The sequence below is a fragment of the Eumetopias jubatus genome, unplaced genomic scaffold (genome assembly GCF_037043125.1).
Source record: "Eumetopias jubatus isolate StellerSeaLion01/CBP00866 unplaced genomic scaffold, mEumJub1_p1.0 scaffold_2, whole genome shotgun sequence".
Classification (NCBI taxonomy): domain Eukaryota; kingdom Metazoa; phylum Chordata; class Mammalia; order Carnivora; family Otariidae; genus Eumetopias; species Eumetopias jubatus.
In genome coordinates this window covers 146,283,321-146,303,539 of record NW_028274808.1, presented here as the reverse complement: position 1 = coordinate 146,303,539, position 20,219 = coordinate 146,283,321, and the positions used below count along the sequence as shown (strand labels likewise).

Below are 20,219 nucleotides of genomic sequence, written 5' to 3'. Positions count from 1 at the left end.
GCGAGCAGCTCAGAAGCCGCGGCGGCTGTTCTCCGGGGAGCGGGCGTGTGGCCCTTTCCCCGCCTTCTTTTCCTTCCCCTCCCAGTGAGTGATTCAGGCCGTGCGCTTCCCACTTCCGCCCCCTCTGCCTGCCTCGGAACTAGGAAAGCAGAACAAGTTGTGGCCGTCGAGCAGCTGGCGCTCCTCTTCCTCCTCTCCTTCTCTTTTCTCCTTCCCTCTTCTTCCCTGGCCGCCGCCGGAACCACCGCCGCCGCCGCCCCGAGGCCTAGAGACCGCCGAGCCCCCCAGCCCACGCCGCGGCCGACATGAGCTTCTTGTTGTGAGTAGCCAGGCCCCGCGCGCGCCGGCTTTGTTCGGGAGACCAGGGCCGCGGGCCCCGCTCGCCTTGCCCCTTGCTGCTCGGGCCGGGCATTCCCATCGAGCAGGTCTTTGGGAACCTGCCCGGTGCGCTGGCGCTGCCTGACGGCTGTCGCCTCCACAACCCGCTTCGAGCTCGCCTGGAGCCCTCCAGCCCCCAAGGAGGCTCATTCTTCCCGGACCCCAAGTCCCGACACACCCCGGTGCCTGGATCTGCATTTCTCCATCACCCCGATCGTTGTCTTCCCTCTTCTCTTGGGTTTGTGGGTTTGGACGCCCAGCACAGATACCACTCACTCCCTCTTATGCCCCCTACGCGTCGCGTGCCCGGTGGCCCTGTCTCCGTTTCACTTGCCAATTGCATTTTTCTGGGTCCCAAGCATAGAAAATCGGGGGTTATACTTTTCCCTGTCACCCCAGCACCCTTTTAACTTCACTCTTAGGTTTTAGGAGTGGAAAGTTGGGGTGACAAGTCTTGTGGATATAACACCCTTAATGAGGCTGCTTTCGGGTCGGGATCCCATGGGTCTTGGGGTCTGGAGCAGCTCCTTGCTTCCCCGAGGCGCCCTTCTTCCCAGTGCGCTCCCCTGAAAAGTACGGGCTTTATCTTTTTAGACAACCACCAAGTAGTCTGAGTAGTGTGCCCCAGGGTTGATTAGGTCCTTTGGGGAGTTGTTTTGCAAATCATTGTAAATGCCGACTTGCCGTCACATTTAGGGCTGGTCATTGTTTCATTTACTTAACCTTTATTGTAGACGAGTTTGGGGGGATGGGCAGAAAGATGGGATGGCCAAATGGGGGTATGGAGGCAGCAGCCAGCCTCAGGTCGTCAGTAAACAGGACATTACACCCTTGGAATTCCTCTTTTGAAAGCTTCGTTGTGATTCATCTATGTTTAATCGGTATTTAGAAAGCTCATAAAAACTCAGAGATTGAAACTCGCACCATATACTCCTTTACTGTTGTGGATAGAATAGCATTTTTCTTCACAACAATAATAGTTCTGTTCTGATTCTCCCACCTGTCATTTTTAGTCATCACACTGGCACTTGGATCCTGAGAATTTAATTAACCCTTAATTTCACGTGCTCAGATGTAGAATATTGTTCGTTTTTCAAGCATTCAAGCAATAATGAGTGATCACAGAAGGCTAACTGGCAGGCCGAATTGCTAATGTTTCTCATACGCACAGGAGGCCTGGCTTGTGTCACCCTGCCTAATGTATGTGAGTTTGTGAAATCTCTTTATTAGGCTCATCTTAGAAGTTGATTCTGAGTTTGTCATGTAGGTAGTGCTAGATGAGAGGACTGGGTGACTTTGTTTCCTATTTTAGATTGAATCAAGATATCCAGGTATCTCAGCTTGAAGCTTCTCATCTTGACTATATTTTATATTGCTGATGTTTGATTTCTTCAAGAATTTAAAAGCTGTCTTCAAAATAGCAATGTAGGTGATGTCCATGACTGCTGCTGATGGGCTTATGTCTCTTGGAACTCATAGCTATAAATTGGTTGGAGCAGGGAAGAACCATATTTGGCTGAAACTAGGGGATCGAGAAGGTTTTGGTGGTATTTTCTGAATACAGATAGAACAGTATCCTATTTTTACATGGCTCAGTATTTAATAGTTACAGAAATGCAGTGGGTAAGTTCATTTCTCCTGAAGCATACTAGTTACATAAGAAAAATCTTGCCATAACGAATATATATATATATATATATATATATATATATATATATATATAGCACGTTAGGTGGTTTGTACTATTTCGAGCACAATTTTGCATTCGGGTCTCATGTAGCAGTTAATGTATTCCCAACATATTTAGCCCTTGTGCTTGACAATACAGAAAAGTAAATCCAACCTTACTGGTTTTGGGTTTTGTACACCAGTAGTTTCAAATCTAAAGTGGAGACCTCATAGATAGAAATAATTATTATAAGACGTGAAAGAACAAAGTTTTGGTTATTTCATATATATGTTATTTGGTATAGCTTTCTGAATATTATTTCTCTACCAGTAGGTGAGCAGAGAAATTAAGAGTTGCAGGTTAGGAAATAAATATAAATATTTTCCTCTAGTTCTTGGAAGCCTACTTGTAAGGCTACTGTGAGTGGATGGAGCTGAGGAATGTTTATGAAGGTGCTGACTCATAACTCCTGAGGGCTTTAAGACAGAAGGAAAGAATTATTGATTAAAAAAATCATTTAATGTGCCAGGCACTGATGCTGGCACTGGATATCATTTATGAACAAAACCAACAAAAATTCCTGTATTCAGCTTATGTTTTGGTAAGTGACCATAAACACTGAATATCAGTAAATTATATTACATGGTAGAGGATGTAGGTGCCATGGAACAAAGTAGAGCAGGGTAAAGAGGTTTTTTTGGATAGGGAGATGAGGTAGATTAGGTAATCTCCAGAGGACGCCTAGATAATCAGCAGCAGTGATACCTTTTGTAGCTTTTGTACAAATGCTGAGAATAAATTTGTACGGCATATGTAGATATGACTGGGACAAAGCTATGGTTGTGCTGCAAATTGGCCTTTGTGTATCTTCAAATTAATAAGCTAAACTCCCGAATGTACATAGGGAAACTTCACAGGAACCTAATTTAACTTTGTAGACTCAAATCTTTAAACATCCTCAGCACCTGCTGTGTGCTAAGCATTGTGCAAGGTGTGGGACTCCAGAGTGGTAGACAGTTTATAAATAGTCATCTATGATAGAGGCAGTACAATCATGGGGGGTCTAAAAATACGGAGCAATTTGTTTTATTTGGGCTGGAGGAAGGCTTCATGAAAGAAGTGTTGGGTAGTTAATGAAATGTATAACAAGGGTTCTCTAAAAGGGTATGGGGAACTCGAAGATTTCAGTCAGAGGAGACATCATAGAGATATGAACTTGCTTGTGAATTGTCCATTTTCAGGTTTGTCCAAGAGGCTGTGGAATTGTGGAGCTAGATGGGATCTATCCATAACATAGCTTGCTCAACCTCTTAGTAAAATGGCAAAATCACCAACATCAGGTTACTGGTCTAATTATTGGGTTGGGTTGAATCGGAACACGGGTCTCTTAGGGTTTTTCCTCTTATGTCATTTTATGCATATAACATTCAGGGAAATTTAGGATCAGAGTGAGTTCTCAACATTCACTCAAAGTATATTGAGTGTTCTCTATGTTTCTAGCATTTTGAAATTGCTAGTCTCTTCTGACCAGTAGAATTTCACAGAAATATTTGACTTGGAGAAGACCAAGGTATTATTTCCTAATGTAGGGCTACTTGGTTGGAACAGAATTAAAAACAAATACTTGTAGTTAACTTTAAAATGGAAGTTGGAAGAAAGGTGGTTTAGGGATGTGAATGAATATAAACCAGGTCTGTTTCTGTATAGGAAGAATCAAAGAGATGGGTTGGGAAAAGAAGGAAATATTTATTGAGCATTATGCTGGGTAACTTCAATTTATCTTTTCTAAAAAGTAGCAATTTAGGGGCGCCTGGGTGGCTCAGTCGTTAAGGGCTGCCTTCGGCTCAGGTCATGATTCCAGGGTCCTGGGATTGAGCCCCGCATCGGGCTCCCTGCTCAGTGGGGAGCCTGCTTCTCCCTCTCCCTCTGCTTGTGCTCTGTCAAATAAATAAAGTCTTTAAAAAAATAAAAATTAAAAATAGCAATTTAGGAAAGGAGATGTAGCTGTGTTTGTATGTCTGTCTCTGTCTCCCTCTCCTATCTTCCCTCCCACCCCCAGTAATCCCAGCATCTTTGTTTTAAGGCAGATGAGTTGACTGACGTGAGTGCTTCAGCATCTTCACCTATGAAAGGAAGTTAATAATAATGTTATCATTAATAATAAATCTTGCTAAGTACTTGCCATGTGCCAGGCACTAAATGTTTTAAATGATTAACTCAGTTCAGTAACTAGCAGGAACCCTAGTAATTTGTTCAGAATTATGTAGCCAGTGATATAGCTGGGGTCTGAATCCTAGCAGTCTAGATCCAGGGATCCTGCCTCATACTGTTGTATCTGTAATTGATAAAATTATATAAAAAGATAGTATTCAAAATAGGCCTTGTTTTAAGAGAAGTCTCTCTTCCCAGGTATTGATATTTCATACTCCTGGGACTGTTTGTTAAGGGTCACCAAGACTATAATGGTAGAAGAAAAAAATATATAAACTTTTAAATTGAAATAATACTTTAAAATTATTTTTGACCTATTTTCAATGTAAAAATAATACACATGTTGGAGAAATCACAATATAGTGCTAAGAAAAGAAAATAAAAGTCACTCATAATGATTACACCTTCCGAAATAACTGTAATTTGTATTTTGTAATACAGTTTCCTAATCTTTTCTGCCATATTTCTACCATAAATAGATTAGGTTTTTCATTTGGGAATTTTTTATGTCAGTAAACATCATTCAGCAACATCATTTTGAATGGCTTTTGACCAAGTGTTAACAGTTTTGTTGCCTGACAACCTGATTTAATATGTTACGTTTTTTTGTCGGGGGGAGAGGGCATGGAGTAAGTGTGGTCATCTTTTTAGAACTACAGTTTGGGAATTGTAGACACTTGACTGGCTTTAGTTTACTTTTCCTCTCTAATATAGGACTACTTTTGCTTTACATTACTGAATGCAAAGTAATTACTATGTGATTACTTTTACCATTACTTTTTTCCCCTCTGTATAGTTGCAGAGTTTTTGTACCTTGGATTTTCTAATATACAAAAGCACATGTAGTACATCTTTTCAGCTGTATATTCAATTAGGAGGTATTGAGGCAGAATAGCTTTGGGTTACTTGAAAAATATGGTACCTGTTAGAAATGTTGAATTAAGTCCTACAGAGAATTCTTTTTTTTAACTCTCCTTTTCTTTCCACGTTTCCATTTTTTAAAATTGAGATATAATTGATGTATAGCATTGTATTAATTTTCTTTCATATCAGTTATCTAACTTAAGGCCATCTTTTATAGAGCATTTAGTTAAAAGTGTAGCTGTGAAACCTGTTCTTTTGCAGAAAGTTTTTAAATTTTATTTTGAAAGATTTTCGAATTTTTAGAGAAGTTACGGGGCGCCTGGGTGGCTCAGCTTTTAAGCGTCTGCCTTCGGCTCAGGTCATGATCCCGGGGTCCTGGGATCGAGCCCCATATCGGGCTCCCTGCTCCGCAGGAAGCCTGCTTCTCCCTCTCCTGCTCCCCCTGCTTGTGTTCCCTCTCTCGCTGTCTGTCTCTCTCTGTCAAATAAATAAAATCTTTAAAAAAAAAAAAAGAAAAGTTGCAAAGAATGGCACAAAGAATTCCTACATAGTTTTTATCCAGAGACCCTATTTAGTGTCATCTCTTGCTCCCATAATGTTATCCTCAGCGGCAGGATCCAGTCATGAATCACACCCAATTTTGTTCTGCAGCCTTCTTCAAACTGAAACGTTTCCTTAGTTTTTCCTTGCCTTTCAGGACCTTGATATTTTTGAGGATTATAGTCCAGTCATTTTGTGGAATATCCCTCAGTTTGAGTTTGTCATGTTTTCTTGTGGTTAGACCTGGTTCTGCATTTGGGGCAAAAATATCGCAGAAATGTTCCGTGTTTATCTTACAGCTTCTTACCAGGTGCATATAATGTATGTTTGTCCATTATTGGAATTGATCCTTTGATTAAAGTGTCTACAAAGATTCTCCAATGTGAAGTTATTATATCTTTTTTTTCCTCTTAGTAATTAATATTTTGTGGGGAGATGTATTGAGACTGTGTGACTGTCTCATACCTCATTTTGTTGTCATCCACTGGTTTTAGTGTTCATTGATGTTTCTTGTCTAAATTATTATTAATGATGTCTGTTCTGTCATTGCTTTTACATTTATTATTTGACATTTTTACTGAGAACTTACTATTTATTGATCTATAAGTGTGGACACTTAGATTCCTATTTTATTTAATGAGTTATAATCTATAACTATACTTATTTTGGTGCTCATAATGTCTCAGTTTTGGCTAATGGGAGTCCTATTCAAGCTGGCTTCTATGTCTCTTTGCTTGCCTCTGTCTTACCTAGTAGCTTTCTGGCACAACCAGATATTCCAGGTTTATCCTCCACTTCCTCTGCCCTATCCCTGCAAATGGTCATTTCTCTAAAGGTGTTGGTTCTGTTCATTGAAAAATACTATTGAGAAAACAGAATGTAGGTAATTGGTATGCTTATTACTGCAGATATGTTTCTGCTCCCAGACCCTCTCAGTGGACAGTGCTAGAAAACAACATTTCCACACACATTTACATACATAGATATTTTTTTCTATCTGTATATATTGAATGAGTTCACCCTAATAACCTGCAGTTCTGAGCCAAGTAGCACAAGGTTCATCCTAGCCTTCTCCCTTTACATATTTTTTACTTTGTTAGTGAAAAACCAGGCTCTCATAATCCTCAACATAATGTATTTGCTCAAACCACTGTATATAGCCATTCTCCTAACCCTTCCTGGCCACCCTTCTTGTGGCATGGCCCTCCACATGTCATCCACATCTCCTGAACATGTGCGGGCCCCTGCTTCAGCCATATTACTGTTGAAAGCAGTCTGAGACTCCACTGTGTATGGTATGAGTGTGACAGTAATCTAATTTTTTCTCTATGAATCCTGTGTTTAGGATCAGTACCTCAGATGGTGGGAGGATTAGAGATATGTAAAAGGCCTAACTCAATAAATTCTAGTTAAGTACAGCAGTGATATCTAGTTCATTATCGATAACTCAGCAGTGTCATTGCTAGTAGCTGTTATTATTTTTTATTGACATAGTCATCATTTCTGATTACTTAAATCATAGCCAATTTCTGTAGGTTTATAATCATATGTATCAGTGCTGCTTTGATCTTCTGCAGTTAGAACTTAAAAGCAGGAGTTTGAAGGTAAGCAAATATTTGGGTAATAGTTTACGTCATAGCCAAGTAGCCTTATTATTTATAAAGAAAAGTTTGAATTTTCTTTTATTGCTACTATTGTTTTATCTTTCAGCCTAAATCCTTTTGTTCTCAAATTGAAATTTGATGGAAATAGTTCAGTAGTTGTAGTTTTGGGTATTAGAGAAATATTTTTTGTGTGTTTCTTTGTAGAAATAGGTAATGGTATAACAAACACTTTCTTGGGACACCTGGGTGGCTCAGTCAGTTAAGCATCTGCCTTCGGCTCAGGTCATGATCCCTGGGATCGAGTCCCGCATCGGGCGCCCTGCTCAGCCGGGAGCCTGCTTCTCCTTCTCTGCCTGCTGCTACCCCTGCCTCCGTTTGTGTGCTTGCTCTCTCTCTCTCTCAAAAACAAAAAAACAAAACCCAAGGCTTTCTTAATATTCAGTGTAAATATAGAATAATTAAGTAAAAGCAGTAGGGGTGAAAACCTTTTATGGCAACTTTTCTGGTATCTTGGTGCCTAGATCATGTTCCAGACAGAGCAGCAGCATGGCCTCTTTGCTCTGTAGAGAATCTGTTAGCTTGTTAGTGCCCTATAGCATTAGATTTAACTGCTGAAATAACTTTGTTTAAAAAATTCCCCATGGTTATGGTTTTTACTCACATATGCCTGGTTCCATTCTCCCTAACTCTTCCCACATCCTGCCAAATGTTCAGCTGGCCCTCTTATTTTCAACTCTTAAAATTTTCACTTTTGAATCCGTGAACAACAAACCGATTTGACAAAGCCGAATTCTCTCAACTGGAGCACAGCTTTGTTTTGAGGACTGATGCTTGCTTTTGTCTCTAGTCTATTGTTAGGGACTCCCAAAGGGGTCTTAACAGTTAGCCTGTTTACCCTTTAATCAGTCCTTTGTCAACCTTGTCAATTTTTTTTGTGTGTGTTTTTTTTTTAAGTAAATTCTACCTCCAACATGCAGCTCCAGCTCTACCGACTGAGCCAGCCGGGTACCCCAACCTTGCAGTTTTTAATTTGGGAAATGACAAGTTATCAAGAACAAGAATAAAAGTTTTTTTTTTCTTCCAAACTACAGGCACAGCCAAACTGTTCCAAAAAATACAAAGTACAATTATAAGTTGCTAGACGTTTGGGAACCAAAATGTACCTCAATTGAGATATATTGATCTTAGCTTTTGCTTAAGTGGGAACATAATTTGGGTGTTGGGACTGTATTCTCCAGTGATAACTAGGGGTTCCAGAGATAACTTTTTTTTTTATTTGACAGAGAGGGAGACAGTGAGAGAGGGAACACAAGCAGGGGGAGTGGGAGAGGGAGAAGCAGGCTTCCCGCAGAGCAGGGAGCCTGACAGTGGCTCAATCCCAGGATCCCCGATCATGACCTGAGCCGAAGGCAGACGCTTAACGACTGAGCCACCCAGGTGGTCCAGAGATAACTTTATTATTATTACTTTTTAATGCCATTCAACATTTAGAAAAAAGTACCACTGTCATTTTATAGCACCATTCGGAAGAAAGGTTGCTGTTGGCTGTCTGGGGACAGAAGGCTACCCCCAGGACTAAGGAGATCAATATCTTAGCTCTTGATAAATCTACTTTAGATCCTTAAAGTGTGAAGCTTTGGTGTCACCTAGGAGCATGTTAGAAATGCAAGATTTCAGGCCTGAAACCTTGAATGAATTTTAAGATTCCTAGGCACGGTCAAGTTTGAGAAGCTTTAGATAATAACGAGTGGACAATGCCTGTATATTGAATTAACTGATTGAAAATAAGGTAAAGAAGAAAAATCCAAAAGAAGAAAAATAATAAAAAAAAAAAGATTCAATATGGCACTACCTTGGGGCGCCTGGGTGGCTCAGTCGCTGAGCGTCTGCCTTTGGCTCAGGTCATGATCCCGGGGTCCTGGGATCAAGCCCTGCATCGGGCTCCCTGCTCTGCAGGAAGCCTGCTTCTCTCTCTCTCCCACTCCCCCTACTTGTGTTCCCTCTCTCGCTGTCTTTCTCTATGTCAAAAAATAAATAAAATCTTAAAAAAAATACATATACATATATATAGGTATATGTATTACTACCTCTGTTCTTGAGACATTCTGTGAGAGCCTGACAGATTCAGTGCTTGACCAAACTTTAGTCAGGCTCTTGAACCTTCTTCTAGGCTCATCTGTGCACTTACAGAGTTTACTTTCAGCAGGAACCCTGCTTGTTCAGTTTAACCAGAAGCCCCTCCCCCAATTTAAAAATCTGATTTAGCTTTGTCATCCTCCCCTGTCCCTCAGGTGATGTTTGATCACCCTGGCCTGTCTTCAGCAAGAATCCCATTAGGTCAGTTTAGCCAGAACCCTCCTAACCCTGATCTTTTCTCCTAGTAATTTTCTGTCCACTCATCACCGAACTCTGCTCTCACTTCCTGTAATTCCTTGCACATGCTGTATTTAGATTTGAAACCCAGTTTCTACCTGTGCTCCGCCCCCCAGTGTAAAATCCCATTGCACTGGTTCCTATATCTGTCTCATCATTCCTGAATAAAGACTGCCTTACTATCTTTGACAATTGTCAGTATTTTTTTTCTTTAACCACTCTCAAGGAGGTTAAGTCCCTTGGTTGTCTTTGCCCATCTGTGATTATTTAAATTATTAATTAAGGTTTTTCATCCCTTCTGGACTGTAAGTTTCATAGGGTTTGTTCACTGTTCTATTTCCCAGGATGTTTGGACCACTTTCTTCCTGCAGTTCATTTGGGTTTTTCAGATAGAGACTGGAGTATGCTGGCAGTGGTTGGCAAAATCCCAAGGCATAGAGAGCCTCCGTGATAGGTGTTTTCTTATCACACCAGAGTCATTTGTGCCTTCCTTCCATGTCCTCCTCCACAGAGCCCAGCCATTTTATTTGCATTTCTTTTTTTATTTTATTTTTTATTTTTGGAGGGGGAGGGGCAGAGGGAGAGAGAGGGAATCTTAAGCAGGCTTCACGCCCAGCACAGAGCCCTGAGATCGTGACCTGAGCTGAAATCAAGAGTCACATGCTGAATCCACTGAGCCACCCAGGTGGCCTGATTTGCATTTCTTTCAACATGCAGTTCTCCCGAGTCAGCCTGCCTTTGTAAATGCTGTTCCTGCTCTTCTGGCTGGACTGCCCTTCTCCTTCCCACCCTCATTTCTTTAGCTCAAGAGCCAAGTCTTTTTCCCTACCCTACTACTACTTTTTCCCTACCTACTAATAATTTAATGCAAATATGCCCCCTTTTCAGTTTGTTGGATACCATTTCAGATTCCTTCATATTCCTTATTATAGCCCTTATCAAAAGGATACTGTACTTGTCAGTTTTTAGGCCTTTCTTCTTCATCAGAATGTGTGACCTTGCAATTTCAATTTCAAAAAGCCGTTTTTAAATCTCTTCCACCTAGCACAGTGCCTGGTATATATTACATACTCAGTAACAAAAATTTTTTTATTTAAATTTTTAATTTTAATTTTTTTTTTAAAGATTTTATTTATTTATTTGACGGAGACATAGAGAGCATGGATAGGTAGAGCATCAGGCAGAGGCAGAGGGAGAAGCAGGCTCCCCACTGAGCAGGGAGCCCGATGTGGGGCTCGCTCCCAGGACCCTGAGATCATGACCAGAGCCTAAGGCAGACGCTTAACCGACTGAGCCACCCAGGGGCCCCTCAAATTTTGTTAAATCAGTGACATTTTCAAGTATTTTCATGGTCGTAGGTGGAGGTGTGAGTATTCCTTTTATTCTGCTCTAATTTTGACCTTCAAGAGACTTCTTGGGAAATATAAATAGGTGGCTACCGTGCACAGAAAGGTTTGGAACACCTATTTATTGGATCTTTATCTCACAATTTTTTTTTATATTTTAAAGATAATAAACTTTATTGCCCAGCAATTACAAGTTTCACACATGTATTTTTTTTTTTTTAAGATTTTATTTATTTATTTGACAGAGAGAGCGCGCACAAGCGGGGGAACAAAAGGCAGAGGGAGAGGCAGGCTCCCCGCCGAGCAGGCAGCCCCATGTGGGTCTTGATCCCAGGACCCCGGGATCATGACTCGAGCCGAAGGCAGAGGCTTAACTGACTGAGCCACCCAGGTGCCCCCAAACGTGTATTTTTCTACATAACTTATTGTGATGTGATCAATGTTAAAGAAAATATTAATTTTCATCATCTGTTTCAATTCATGTCTTCTTGACCAATTCTTCATTTTTCCTTCCAATTGCATGCCTTTGAGGCAATGAAGAATTTTAACCCCGGTAGTTATGGACTTGATATGCATCTGCAGCTATCTATATGCTCATTACCTGCAGTTGTGCTCTTAGTGGTTTTTTTACAGCTGTCCTTTGGGGGTTTCTGGAAAACATCAGGAGGACCTTCAGTCATCTTCATCTCATAGGCTTTGTTGCACCTCAAAGAGCCTAGCGACTGGCCTGCAGACACTACTGCCCGGCCTGCTTGGCTGATGGTGCTTCAGGTACCCTCCTCCTTTGGTGTCTGTTCAGAAAAGAAAACCATCTCACAATTTTGTAGAGACCTTGTTGTCTTACCCTTTTTTCAGGATTAATATATGCCAGCCACGTTTCCTACCTGCCACTGTAAATTGTGTTACAGTAGCGGTGAGCTTGAGTACCCATTTCCTTGCATCCCTACCACCATTGCACTATTAAGAATAATAATCAAGAAAACTTCTTGGCTTCTTGGGGTTTTCATATTAATACCAAGTAAACAAGTGGTTTTTATTTATTTATTTACGCCCAGCGTGGAGCCCAGTATGGGGCTTGAACTCACAACCCTGAAATCAAGACTTGGGCTGAGATCAAGAGTCGGATGCTTAACCGACTGAGCTACCCAGGCGCCCCTGAAGTAAACAACTTAATGGTAAAGATTCTTCCAAAGAATTTCTGTCCCCTTTATTTCTTTTTTCTTTTTCTTTTTTTAAAGATTTATTTATTTATTTGACAGAGAGAGAGAGACATGGTGAGAGAGGGAACACGAACAGTGGGAGTGGGAGAGGGAGAAGCAGGCTTCCTACTGAGCAGGGAGCCCAATGTGGGGCTTGATCCCAGGACCCTGAGATCATGACCTGAGCCGAAGGCAGACGCCTAAGGACTGAGCCACCCAGGTGCCCTGTCCCCTTTATTTCTAACAAAATAGGGTACTTGCTTCTATTACCATCAGTCTTTTTCCTCTTTTATTTTGAAAGGGTAAAATAATGTATTTTATGTTATAATTTAGAATGGAGCTCTTTGTTAATAATTAAAACTTAAAAATTAACTGTCATATAAAAATAATAGAATATAATTAAAAAATTTTTGTTGATAAATGTGTTTAATGGTCACAAAATTAAGTTTTAAGGGCGCCTGGGTGGCTCAGTTGGTTAAGCAACTGCCTTTGGCTCGGGTCATGATCCTGGAGTCCTGGGATCGAGTCCCACTTCGGGCTCCCTGCTCAGCGGGGAATCTGCTTCTCCCTCTGACCCTCTTCCCTCTCGTGCTCTCTGTCTCTCATTCTCTCTCAAATAAATAAATAAAATCTTTAAAAAAAATTAAGTTTTAAAATACTAATAACTTATTAGTAAAATACTAATTTTCTCCAAGATCTGCACAGATAATAGTCTGTAAAGGGGGATTTTACAAAATGAAATTTTTATTTATTTATTTATTTTTAAAGATTTTATTTATTTATTTGACAGAGAGAGAGACAACGAGAGGGAACATAAGCAGGGGGAGTGGGAGAAGGAGAAGCAGGCTTCCCGCGGAGCAGGGAGCCTGACACGGGGCTTGATCCCAGAACCCCGGGATCATGACCTGAGCTGAAGGCAGACGCTTAACAACTGAGCCACCCAGGTGCCCCCCAAATGAAGTATTTAACTTGAATTTCTTGTTATCTTTTTGGTACTTTAATGCAGAAAATAAACCAATAATTTAATGCAAATAATGAACATGTTTGGGAGGCAGATGGCATACTTGGAGCTGTAAAAATGACTTATAGATTCTGAAGATAGATTTAAAGCTGCTTTTCACTTATTACTTTTAACATACTGCTTTTCTCATGGAGTCTGATAGGGAGCTCTGCCTCTCTGTATTATTTTTCTCTCTGTATTATTTCGAGGGAGAGAGTTTTTTTTCCCCAAAATATAAGTAAATAGTAGTATCTAATTGCTGTTGAATCTGAAGCATATGCTTTTATGAAGTGCTTATAGTTTTGGGCATTTATGGGCTGCCTGTTTTAAGCATGAGTAAGTTAGTTGGTATCACAACTCAGAACACTTTATCATTTTATCAGTAAATACTTTGCATATTTGTATATATGAGAAACCCTGCCAACCTTAATGAATTTGTTCCTTTTTCTGATACTTACATTTCACTTAGTTCGAAAAAGAAACTGGAGATGATGAGAGATTTTTGCAATTAGTTTTATGCATTTTTTTTTTCTTTTTCTCCTCTTTGGTGGTTTTCACTGATTTGTGTTATCCTTTCATAGTTTTAAATGGCTGCAGTTGAAGCCCATTGCATGTACTGGGGAGCATTGCTGAATCCAGATAATGCAAAAATGTTATTTTTACAGTATTAGGATTAAAGGGGATTTTTTTTTTTTTAATTGTACTGTTCCTGTACAGTTCCGGGAGCTTTATATATAGCCCTTTCTCTGCCTTGTGTTCCCAAGTTTGACTGCATCTGATTATTTTCATAGGGGCTTTCCTGACATCCCACTGGTAACTACAAGCTGTTCTTGTTAGCTTTCATTTAGAGGAATGATTGTCCTGTGCTTGGGTGCCATAAGCTCATGCTTAAATCATTGGTGATTGGAAAGGTGGAAACCCTTGCTTCCCAAAAGAAAGGGAGAATGAAGCATTTTTTTTTTTTTTAAGATTTTATTTATTTATTTGACAGAGAGAGACATAGCGAGAGAGGGAGCACAAGCTGGGGGAGTGGGAGAGGGAGAAGCAGGCTTCCCACTGAGCAGGGAGCCCGATGGGGGGGCTCAATCCCAGGACCCTGGGATCATGACCTTAGCTGAAAGCAGACGCTTAACGGCTGAGCCACCCAGGCGCCCCGAGAATGAAACAATCTTGAAAAAAAAAATTTAAATTTCTCTGTAGAAGAATTCGGTTATTCTTATGACCTGCATTTGTCCTCTAAAACGGTATACTAGAGGGGCGCCTGGCTGGCTTAGTGGGTTAAGCATCTGCCTTCCGCTCAGGTCATGCTCCCAGGGTCCTGGGATCGAGCCCCCACATCAGGCTTTCTGCTCAGCGGGGAGCCTGCTTCTCCTTCTCCCTCTGCCTGCTGCTCTGCCTACTTGTGCGCTCTCTCTCTGTCAAATAAATAAATAAAATCTTAAAAAAAAATAGAACAGTATGCTAGAGCCAACATCTGTCATTTCCTGACTGGTTAATTTTAGCCATTCTGATTGATGTGAGGTGATATCTCATTGTAGTTTTGATTTGTATTTCCCTGATGCTGAGTGATGTTGAGCACTTTTTCATGTATCTGTTGGCCATTTGGATGTCATCTTTGGAGAAATGTCTGTTCATGTCTTCTGCCCATTTCTTGATTGGATTCATTGTTCTTTGGGTGTTGAGTTTGATAAGGTCTTTATAGATTTTGGATACTAGCCCTTTATCTGATATGTCATTTGCAAATATCTTCTCCCATTCTGTTGGTTGTCTTTTGGTTTTGTTGACTGTTTCCTTTGCTGTGCAAAAGCTTTTTATCTTGATGAAGTCCCAGTAGTTCATTTTTGCCTTTGTTTTCCTTGCCTTTGGAGACGTGTCTAGCAAGAAGTTGCTGTGACCAAGGTCGAAGAGGTTGCTGCCTGTGTTCTTTACGATTTTGATGGATTCCTGTCTCACATTTAGGTCTTTCATTCATTTTGATTCTATTTTTGTGTATGGTGTGAGGAAATGGTCCAGGTTCATTCTTCTGCATGTGGCTGTCCAATTTTCCCGGCACCGTTTGTTGAAGAGACTCTCTTTTTTCCATTGGATATTCTTTCCTGCTTTGTTGAAGATTAGTTGACCTAATTAGTTGAGGGTCTGTTTCTGGGGTCTCTATTCTGTTCCATTGATCTGTGTGTCTGTTTTTTTGCGAGTACCATACTGTCTTGGTGATTACAGCTTTGTAATAGAATTCCGGAATTGTGATGCCAGTTTTGGTATTCTTTTTCAACATTCCTTTGGCTATTTGGGGTCTTCTCCGGTTCCATACAAATTTTAGGATTATTTGTTCCAGTTCTGTGAGAAAAGTTGATGGTATTTTGATAGGGATTGCATTGAGTGTGTAGATTGCTGTAGGTAGCATAGACATTTTAACTATATCTGTTCTTCCATTTCTTCGTGTCTTCCTCAATTTCTTTCATGAGTGTTCTATAGTATTCTGAGTATAGATCCTTTGCCTCTTTGGTTAGGTTTATTCCTAGGTATCTTATGGTTTTTGGTGCAATTGTAAATGGGATTGACTCGTTAATTTCCCTTTCTTCTGTCTCATTGTTTGTGTATAGAAATGCAACTGATTTCTGTGCACTGATTTTGTATCCTGCCACTTTGCTGAATTCCTGTATGAGGTCTAGCAGTTTTGGGGTGGAGCCTTTTGGGTTTTCCACATAACGTATCATGTCATCTGCAGAGTGAGAGGTTGACTTCTTTATGCCTATTCAGATGCCTTTTATTTCTTTTTGCTTTATTTCTTTTGAGGCTAGGACTTCTAGTACTATGTTGAATAGCAGTGGTGAGAGGACATCCCTGCCGTGTTCCTGACCTTAGGGGAAAAGCTCTCAGTTTTTCCCCATTGAGAATGATACTCACTGTGGGCTTTTTATATATGGCTTTTATGATATTGAGGTATGTTCCCTCTATCCCTACACTGTGAAGAGTTTTAATCAAGAAAGGATGCTGTACTTTGTCAAATGCTTTTTCTTTATCTCTTGAGAGGATCATATGGTTCTTGTCCTTTCTTTTATTTTTGTATTGTATCACATTGATTGTTTCGCAGATGTTGAACTACCTTGCAGCCCAGGAATAAATCCCACTTGGTTGTGGTGAATAATCCTTTTAATGTACTGTTGGATCCTATTGGCTAGTATCTTGGTGAGAATTTTTGCATACATATTCATCAGGGATATTGGTCTGTAATCATCCTTTTTAGTGGGGTCTTTTTCTGGTTTTGGAATCAAGGCAATTCTGGCCTCTTAGAAAGAGTTTGAAAGTTTTCCTTCCATTTCTGTTTTTTTGAAACTGCTTCAGAAGAATAAGTATTAATTTTTCTTTAAATGTTTGGTAGAAGCCATCGGCCCTGGGCTCTTGTTTGTTGGGAGATTTTTGATTACTCCTTTAGTTTCCTTGCAGGTTATGAATCTGTTCTGGTTTTCTATTTCTTCATGTTTCAGGTAGTTTATACGTCTCTAGGAATGCATCTGTTTATTCCAGATTGCCTAATTTGTTGGCATATAGTTACTCATAATTTCTTCTTATAATTGTTTGTATTTCTTTGATGTTGGTTGTGATCTTTCCTCTTTCATTCATGATTTTATTTATTTGGGTCCTTTCTTTTTTCTTTTTGATAAGCCTGGCTAGGGGTTTATTGATCCTATTAATTCTTCCAGAGAACCAGCTCCTACTTTCATTGATCTATTCTACCATTCTTTTGATTTCTATTTCATTGATTTCTGCTCTAATCTTTATTATTTCTCTTCTCCTGCTGGCTTTAGGCGTTATTTGCTGTTCTTTCTCCAGCTTCTTTAGGTGTAAGGTTAGATTGTATAGTTGAGACCTTTCTTGTTTCTGGAGAATGGCTTGTATTGCTATATACTTCCCTCTTAGGACTGCCTTTGTTGCATCCCAAAGATTTTGAACAGTTGTGTTTTCATTTTCATTTGTTTCCATTAATTTTTAAAATTCTTCTTTAATTTCCTGGTTGACCCATTCATTCTTTAGTAGGATGCTCTTTAGCCTCCATGTATTTGAGTTCTTTCCAACTTTCTTCTTGTGATTGAGTTCCAAAGTGTTGTGGTCCAAAAATATGCAGGGAATGATTGCAGTATTTTGGTACCGGTTGAGACCTGATTTGTGACCCAGTATGTGATCTGTTCTGGAGAGTGTTCCATGTGCACTCGAGAAGAATGTGTATTCTGTTGTTTTAGGATGGGATGTTCTGAATATATCTGTGAAGTCCATCTGCTCCAGTGTGTCATTCACAGCCCTTGTTTCCTTGTTGATCTTCTGCTTAGATGATCTGTCTGTTGCAATGCGGGGGGGTATTGAAGTCCCCTACTACTATTGTGTTATTATCAATGTGTTTCTTTAATTTTGTTATTATTTGGTTTATATAATTGGCTGCTCCCATGTTCGGGGCATAAATAGTTACAATTTTTGGATCTTCTTGTTGGATAGGCCCTTTAAGTATTATATAGTGCCCTTCCTCATCTCTTATTACAGTCTTTGGTTTAAAATCTAATTTGTCTGATATGAAGATTGCCACTCCAGCTTTCTTTTGATGTCTGTTGGGAGGATAAGTCATTTTTCACCCCGTCACTTTCAATCTGGAGGTGTCTCTGGGTCTAAAATGAGTCCCTTGCAGACAGCGTATTGATGGGTCTTGCTTTTTTATCCAATCTGATACCCTGTCTTTTGATTGGGGCATTTAGCCCATTTACATTAAGAGTAAATATTGAAAGTTAGGAATTTAGTGCCATTGTATTACCTGTAAAGTGACTATTACTGTATATTGTCTCTGTTCCTTTCTGTTTTATGTTCCTTTTGGACCCTCTCTTTGCTTAGAGGTTCCCTTTTAATATTTCTTGTAGGGCTGGTTTGGTGATCACAAATTCTTTTAGTTTCTGTTTGTCCTGGAAGGTTTTTATCAGTCCTTCTATTTTGAATGACATTCTAGCTGGATAACGTATTCTTGGTTGCATATTTTTCTCATTTAGCAGTGTGAATATATCATGCCATCCCTTTCTGGCCTACCAGGTCTCTGTGGGTAGGTCTGCTGCAAGTCTAGTGTTTCTGCCCTTGTAAGTTACAGACCTCTTGTCCTGAGCTGCTTTCAGGATTTTGTCTTTGTCCCTGAGATTTGTACGTTTCAGTATTATATGTTGGGGTGTTCACCAATATTTTTATTGATTTTTGAGGGGGTTTCTCTGTGCCTCCCAGATTTTGATGATTGTTTTCCTTCCCTAGATGAGGGAAGTTCTCTACTATAATTTGCTCCAATATTACCTTTTGCTTCTCTCTCTCTTTCTTCTTCGGGGATCCCAGTTATTCTAATATTGTTTCGTCTTATGGTATCATTTATCTCTCGAATTCTCCCCTTGTCATCCAGTAGTTGTTTATCCCTTTTTTCTCAGCTTCTTTATTCTCCATCATTTGGTCTTTTATATCACTAATTCTCTTTTCTGCCTCATTTATCCTAGCAATTAGAGGCTCTCTTTTTTTTTTTAAGATTTTATTTTTTATTTATTTGACAGAGAGAGACACAGTGAGAGAGGGAACACAAGCAGGGGGAGTGGGAGAGGGAGAAGCAAGTTTCCTGCAGAGCAGGGAGCCTGATGCAGGGCTTGATCCCAGGCCCCTGGGATCATGACGTGAGCCAAAGGCAGACGCTTAACGACTGAGCCACCCAGGCGGCCCTAGAGCCTCTATTTTTTATTGCATCTCATTACTAGCCTTTTTGAGTTCAACTTGGTTAGATTTTAGTTCTTTTATTTCTCCAGAAAGGGATTCTCTAGTGTCCTCTATGTTTTTTTCAAGCCCAGCTAGTATCTTTATAATCATACTGAACAGTAGTTCTGACATCTTACTTAGGTACATACTGATTAGGTCCCTGACAGTTTGTACTGCCTCTTGTTCTCTTTTTTGAGGTGATTTTTTTCCTCTTGTCATTCTGTCCGGAGAAGAACAGATGAACGAGAGAACAAAATACTAAAATGGCAACAACAACCCCAGAGAAATACACACTAATCAAATCAGAAGAGACTCAAAACTGGGAGGAAAAAAAGAATATAATCAGACAGATGAGAATAGAGCAATACACTGGATTCTGTGTGTATTTTGGTCTGTTTTTTAGAAAACTAGTTCCCAAAATTGTAAAGAAGGAAAAACTTATATATGTACAAAAATTAAATACAGTGAAAGGATAGAATGTAACTGTAAAATGGAAATTAAAAGACAAGAGAAAAACAGAAAAAAAAAACCCAACAACAGCAAAAAAAGGGATATAAACAAACAGGGGAAGAGAATAGAGCAATATACTATCTCCTGAGTATATTTTGGTAAGTTTGTTCGAGGAAACTACATCTCAGAATTGTAAAGAAAGGAAAACTTACATATATAGAAATAAAATTAAATACATTGAAAGGATTGGATGTTACTGTAAGATGAAAATTAAAAAAGACTAACAACAACAAAAAAAGAATATGATCAGACAGGTGAATGGAATAGAGCCATACACTAGATTTTGGGTGTATTTTGGTGGTTAGAAGAAACTGCATTTCCAAAATTGTAAGAAAGAAAAAGACTTAAAAAAGAAGTTGATAAAATAAGAAATTGGTTCAAAAAGGAAACAAGAAGAATTAAAAAAAAAAGAAAAGAAAAATTAAAAATTAAAGTTGAAAGACTAAAGAATCATGGGAAAAAAGCCATGAATTCTCTGTGCTGTATTCCCCTAGCTCTGGAGTTTTGCCGTTCTCATTGATCAGTAAACTTGGTCTTGGCTGGATGTTCTTGCTGATCTTCTGGGGGAGGGGCCTGTTGCATTGATTATCAGTTGTCTTTGCCCCAGCTGGAATTGCACCACCCCTGCCAGGGCACCAGACTAAGTAAGTGGTTCTGGATTGTTCTGTGTGGCTTTTGTTCCCTGAAAGCTTTCGGTACAGCTTTAGAGGATGAGGATGAGAATGAGAATGGCGGCCTCCCAGTTTCCTGCCCCAGGGTGAGAAC

At 39.8% G+C, this 20,219-nt stretch overlaps 1 protein-coding gene across 1 annotated transcript in view; it reads left to right on the top strand.

Moving 5' to 3' along the window:
• Positions 1-20,219, top strand: part of MOB1B (MOB kinase activator 1B) — a 61,428-nt gene continuing 41,209 nt past the window's right edge. The window contains exon 1 of the mRNA XM_028100729.2: positions 1-319. Within this exon, the coding sequence (XP_027956530.1) occupies positions 306-319 (14 nt within the window). The 5' untranslated portion in view covers positions 1-305. The remainder of the gene's footprint in view (positions 320-20,219) is intronic.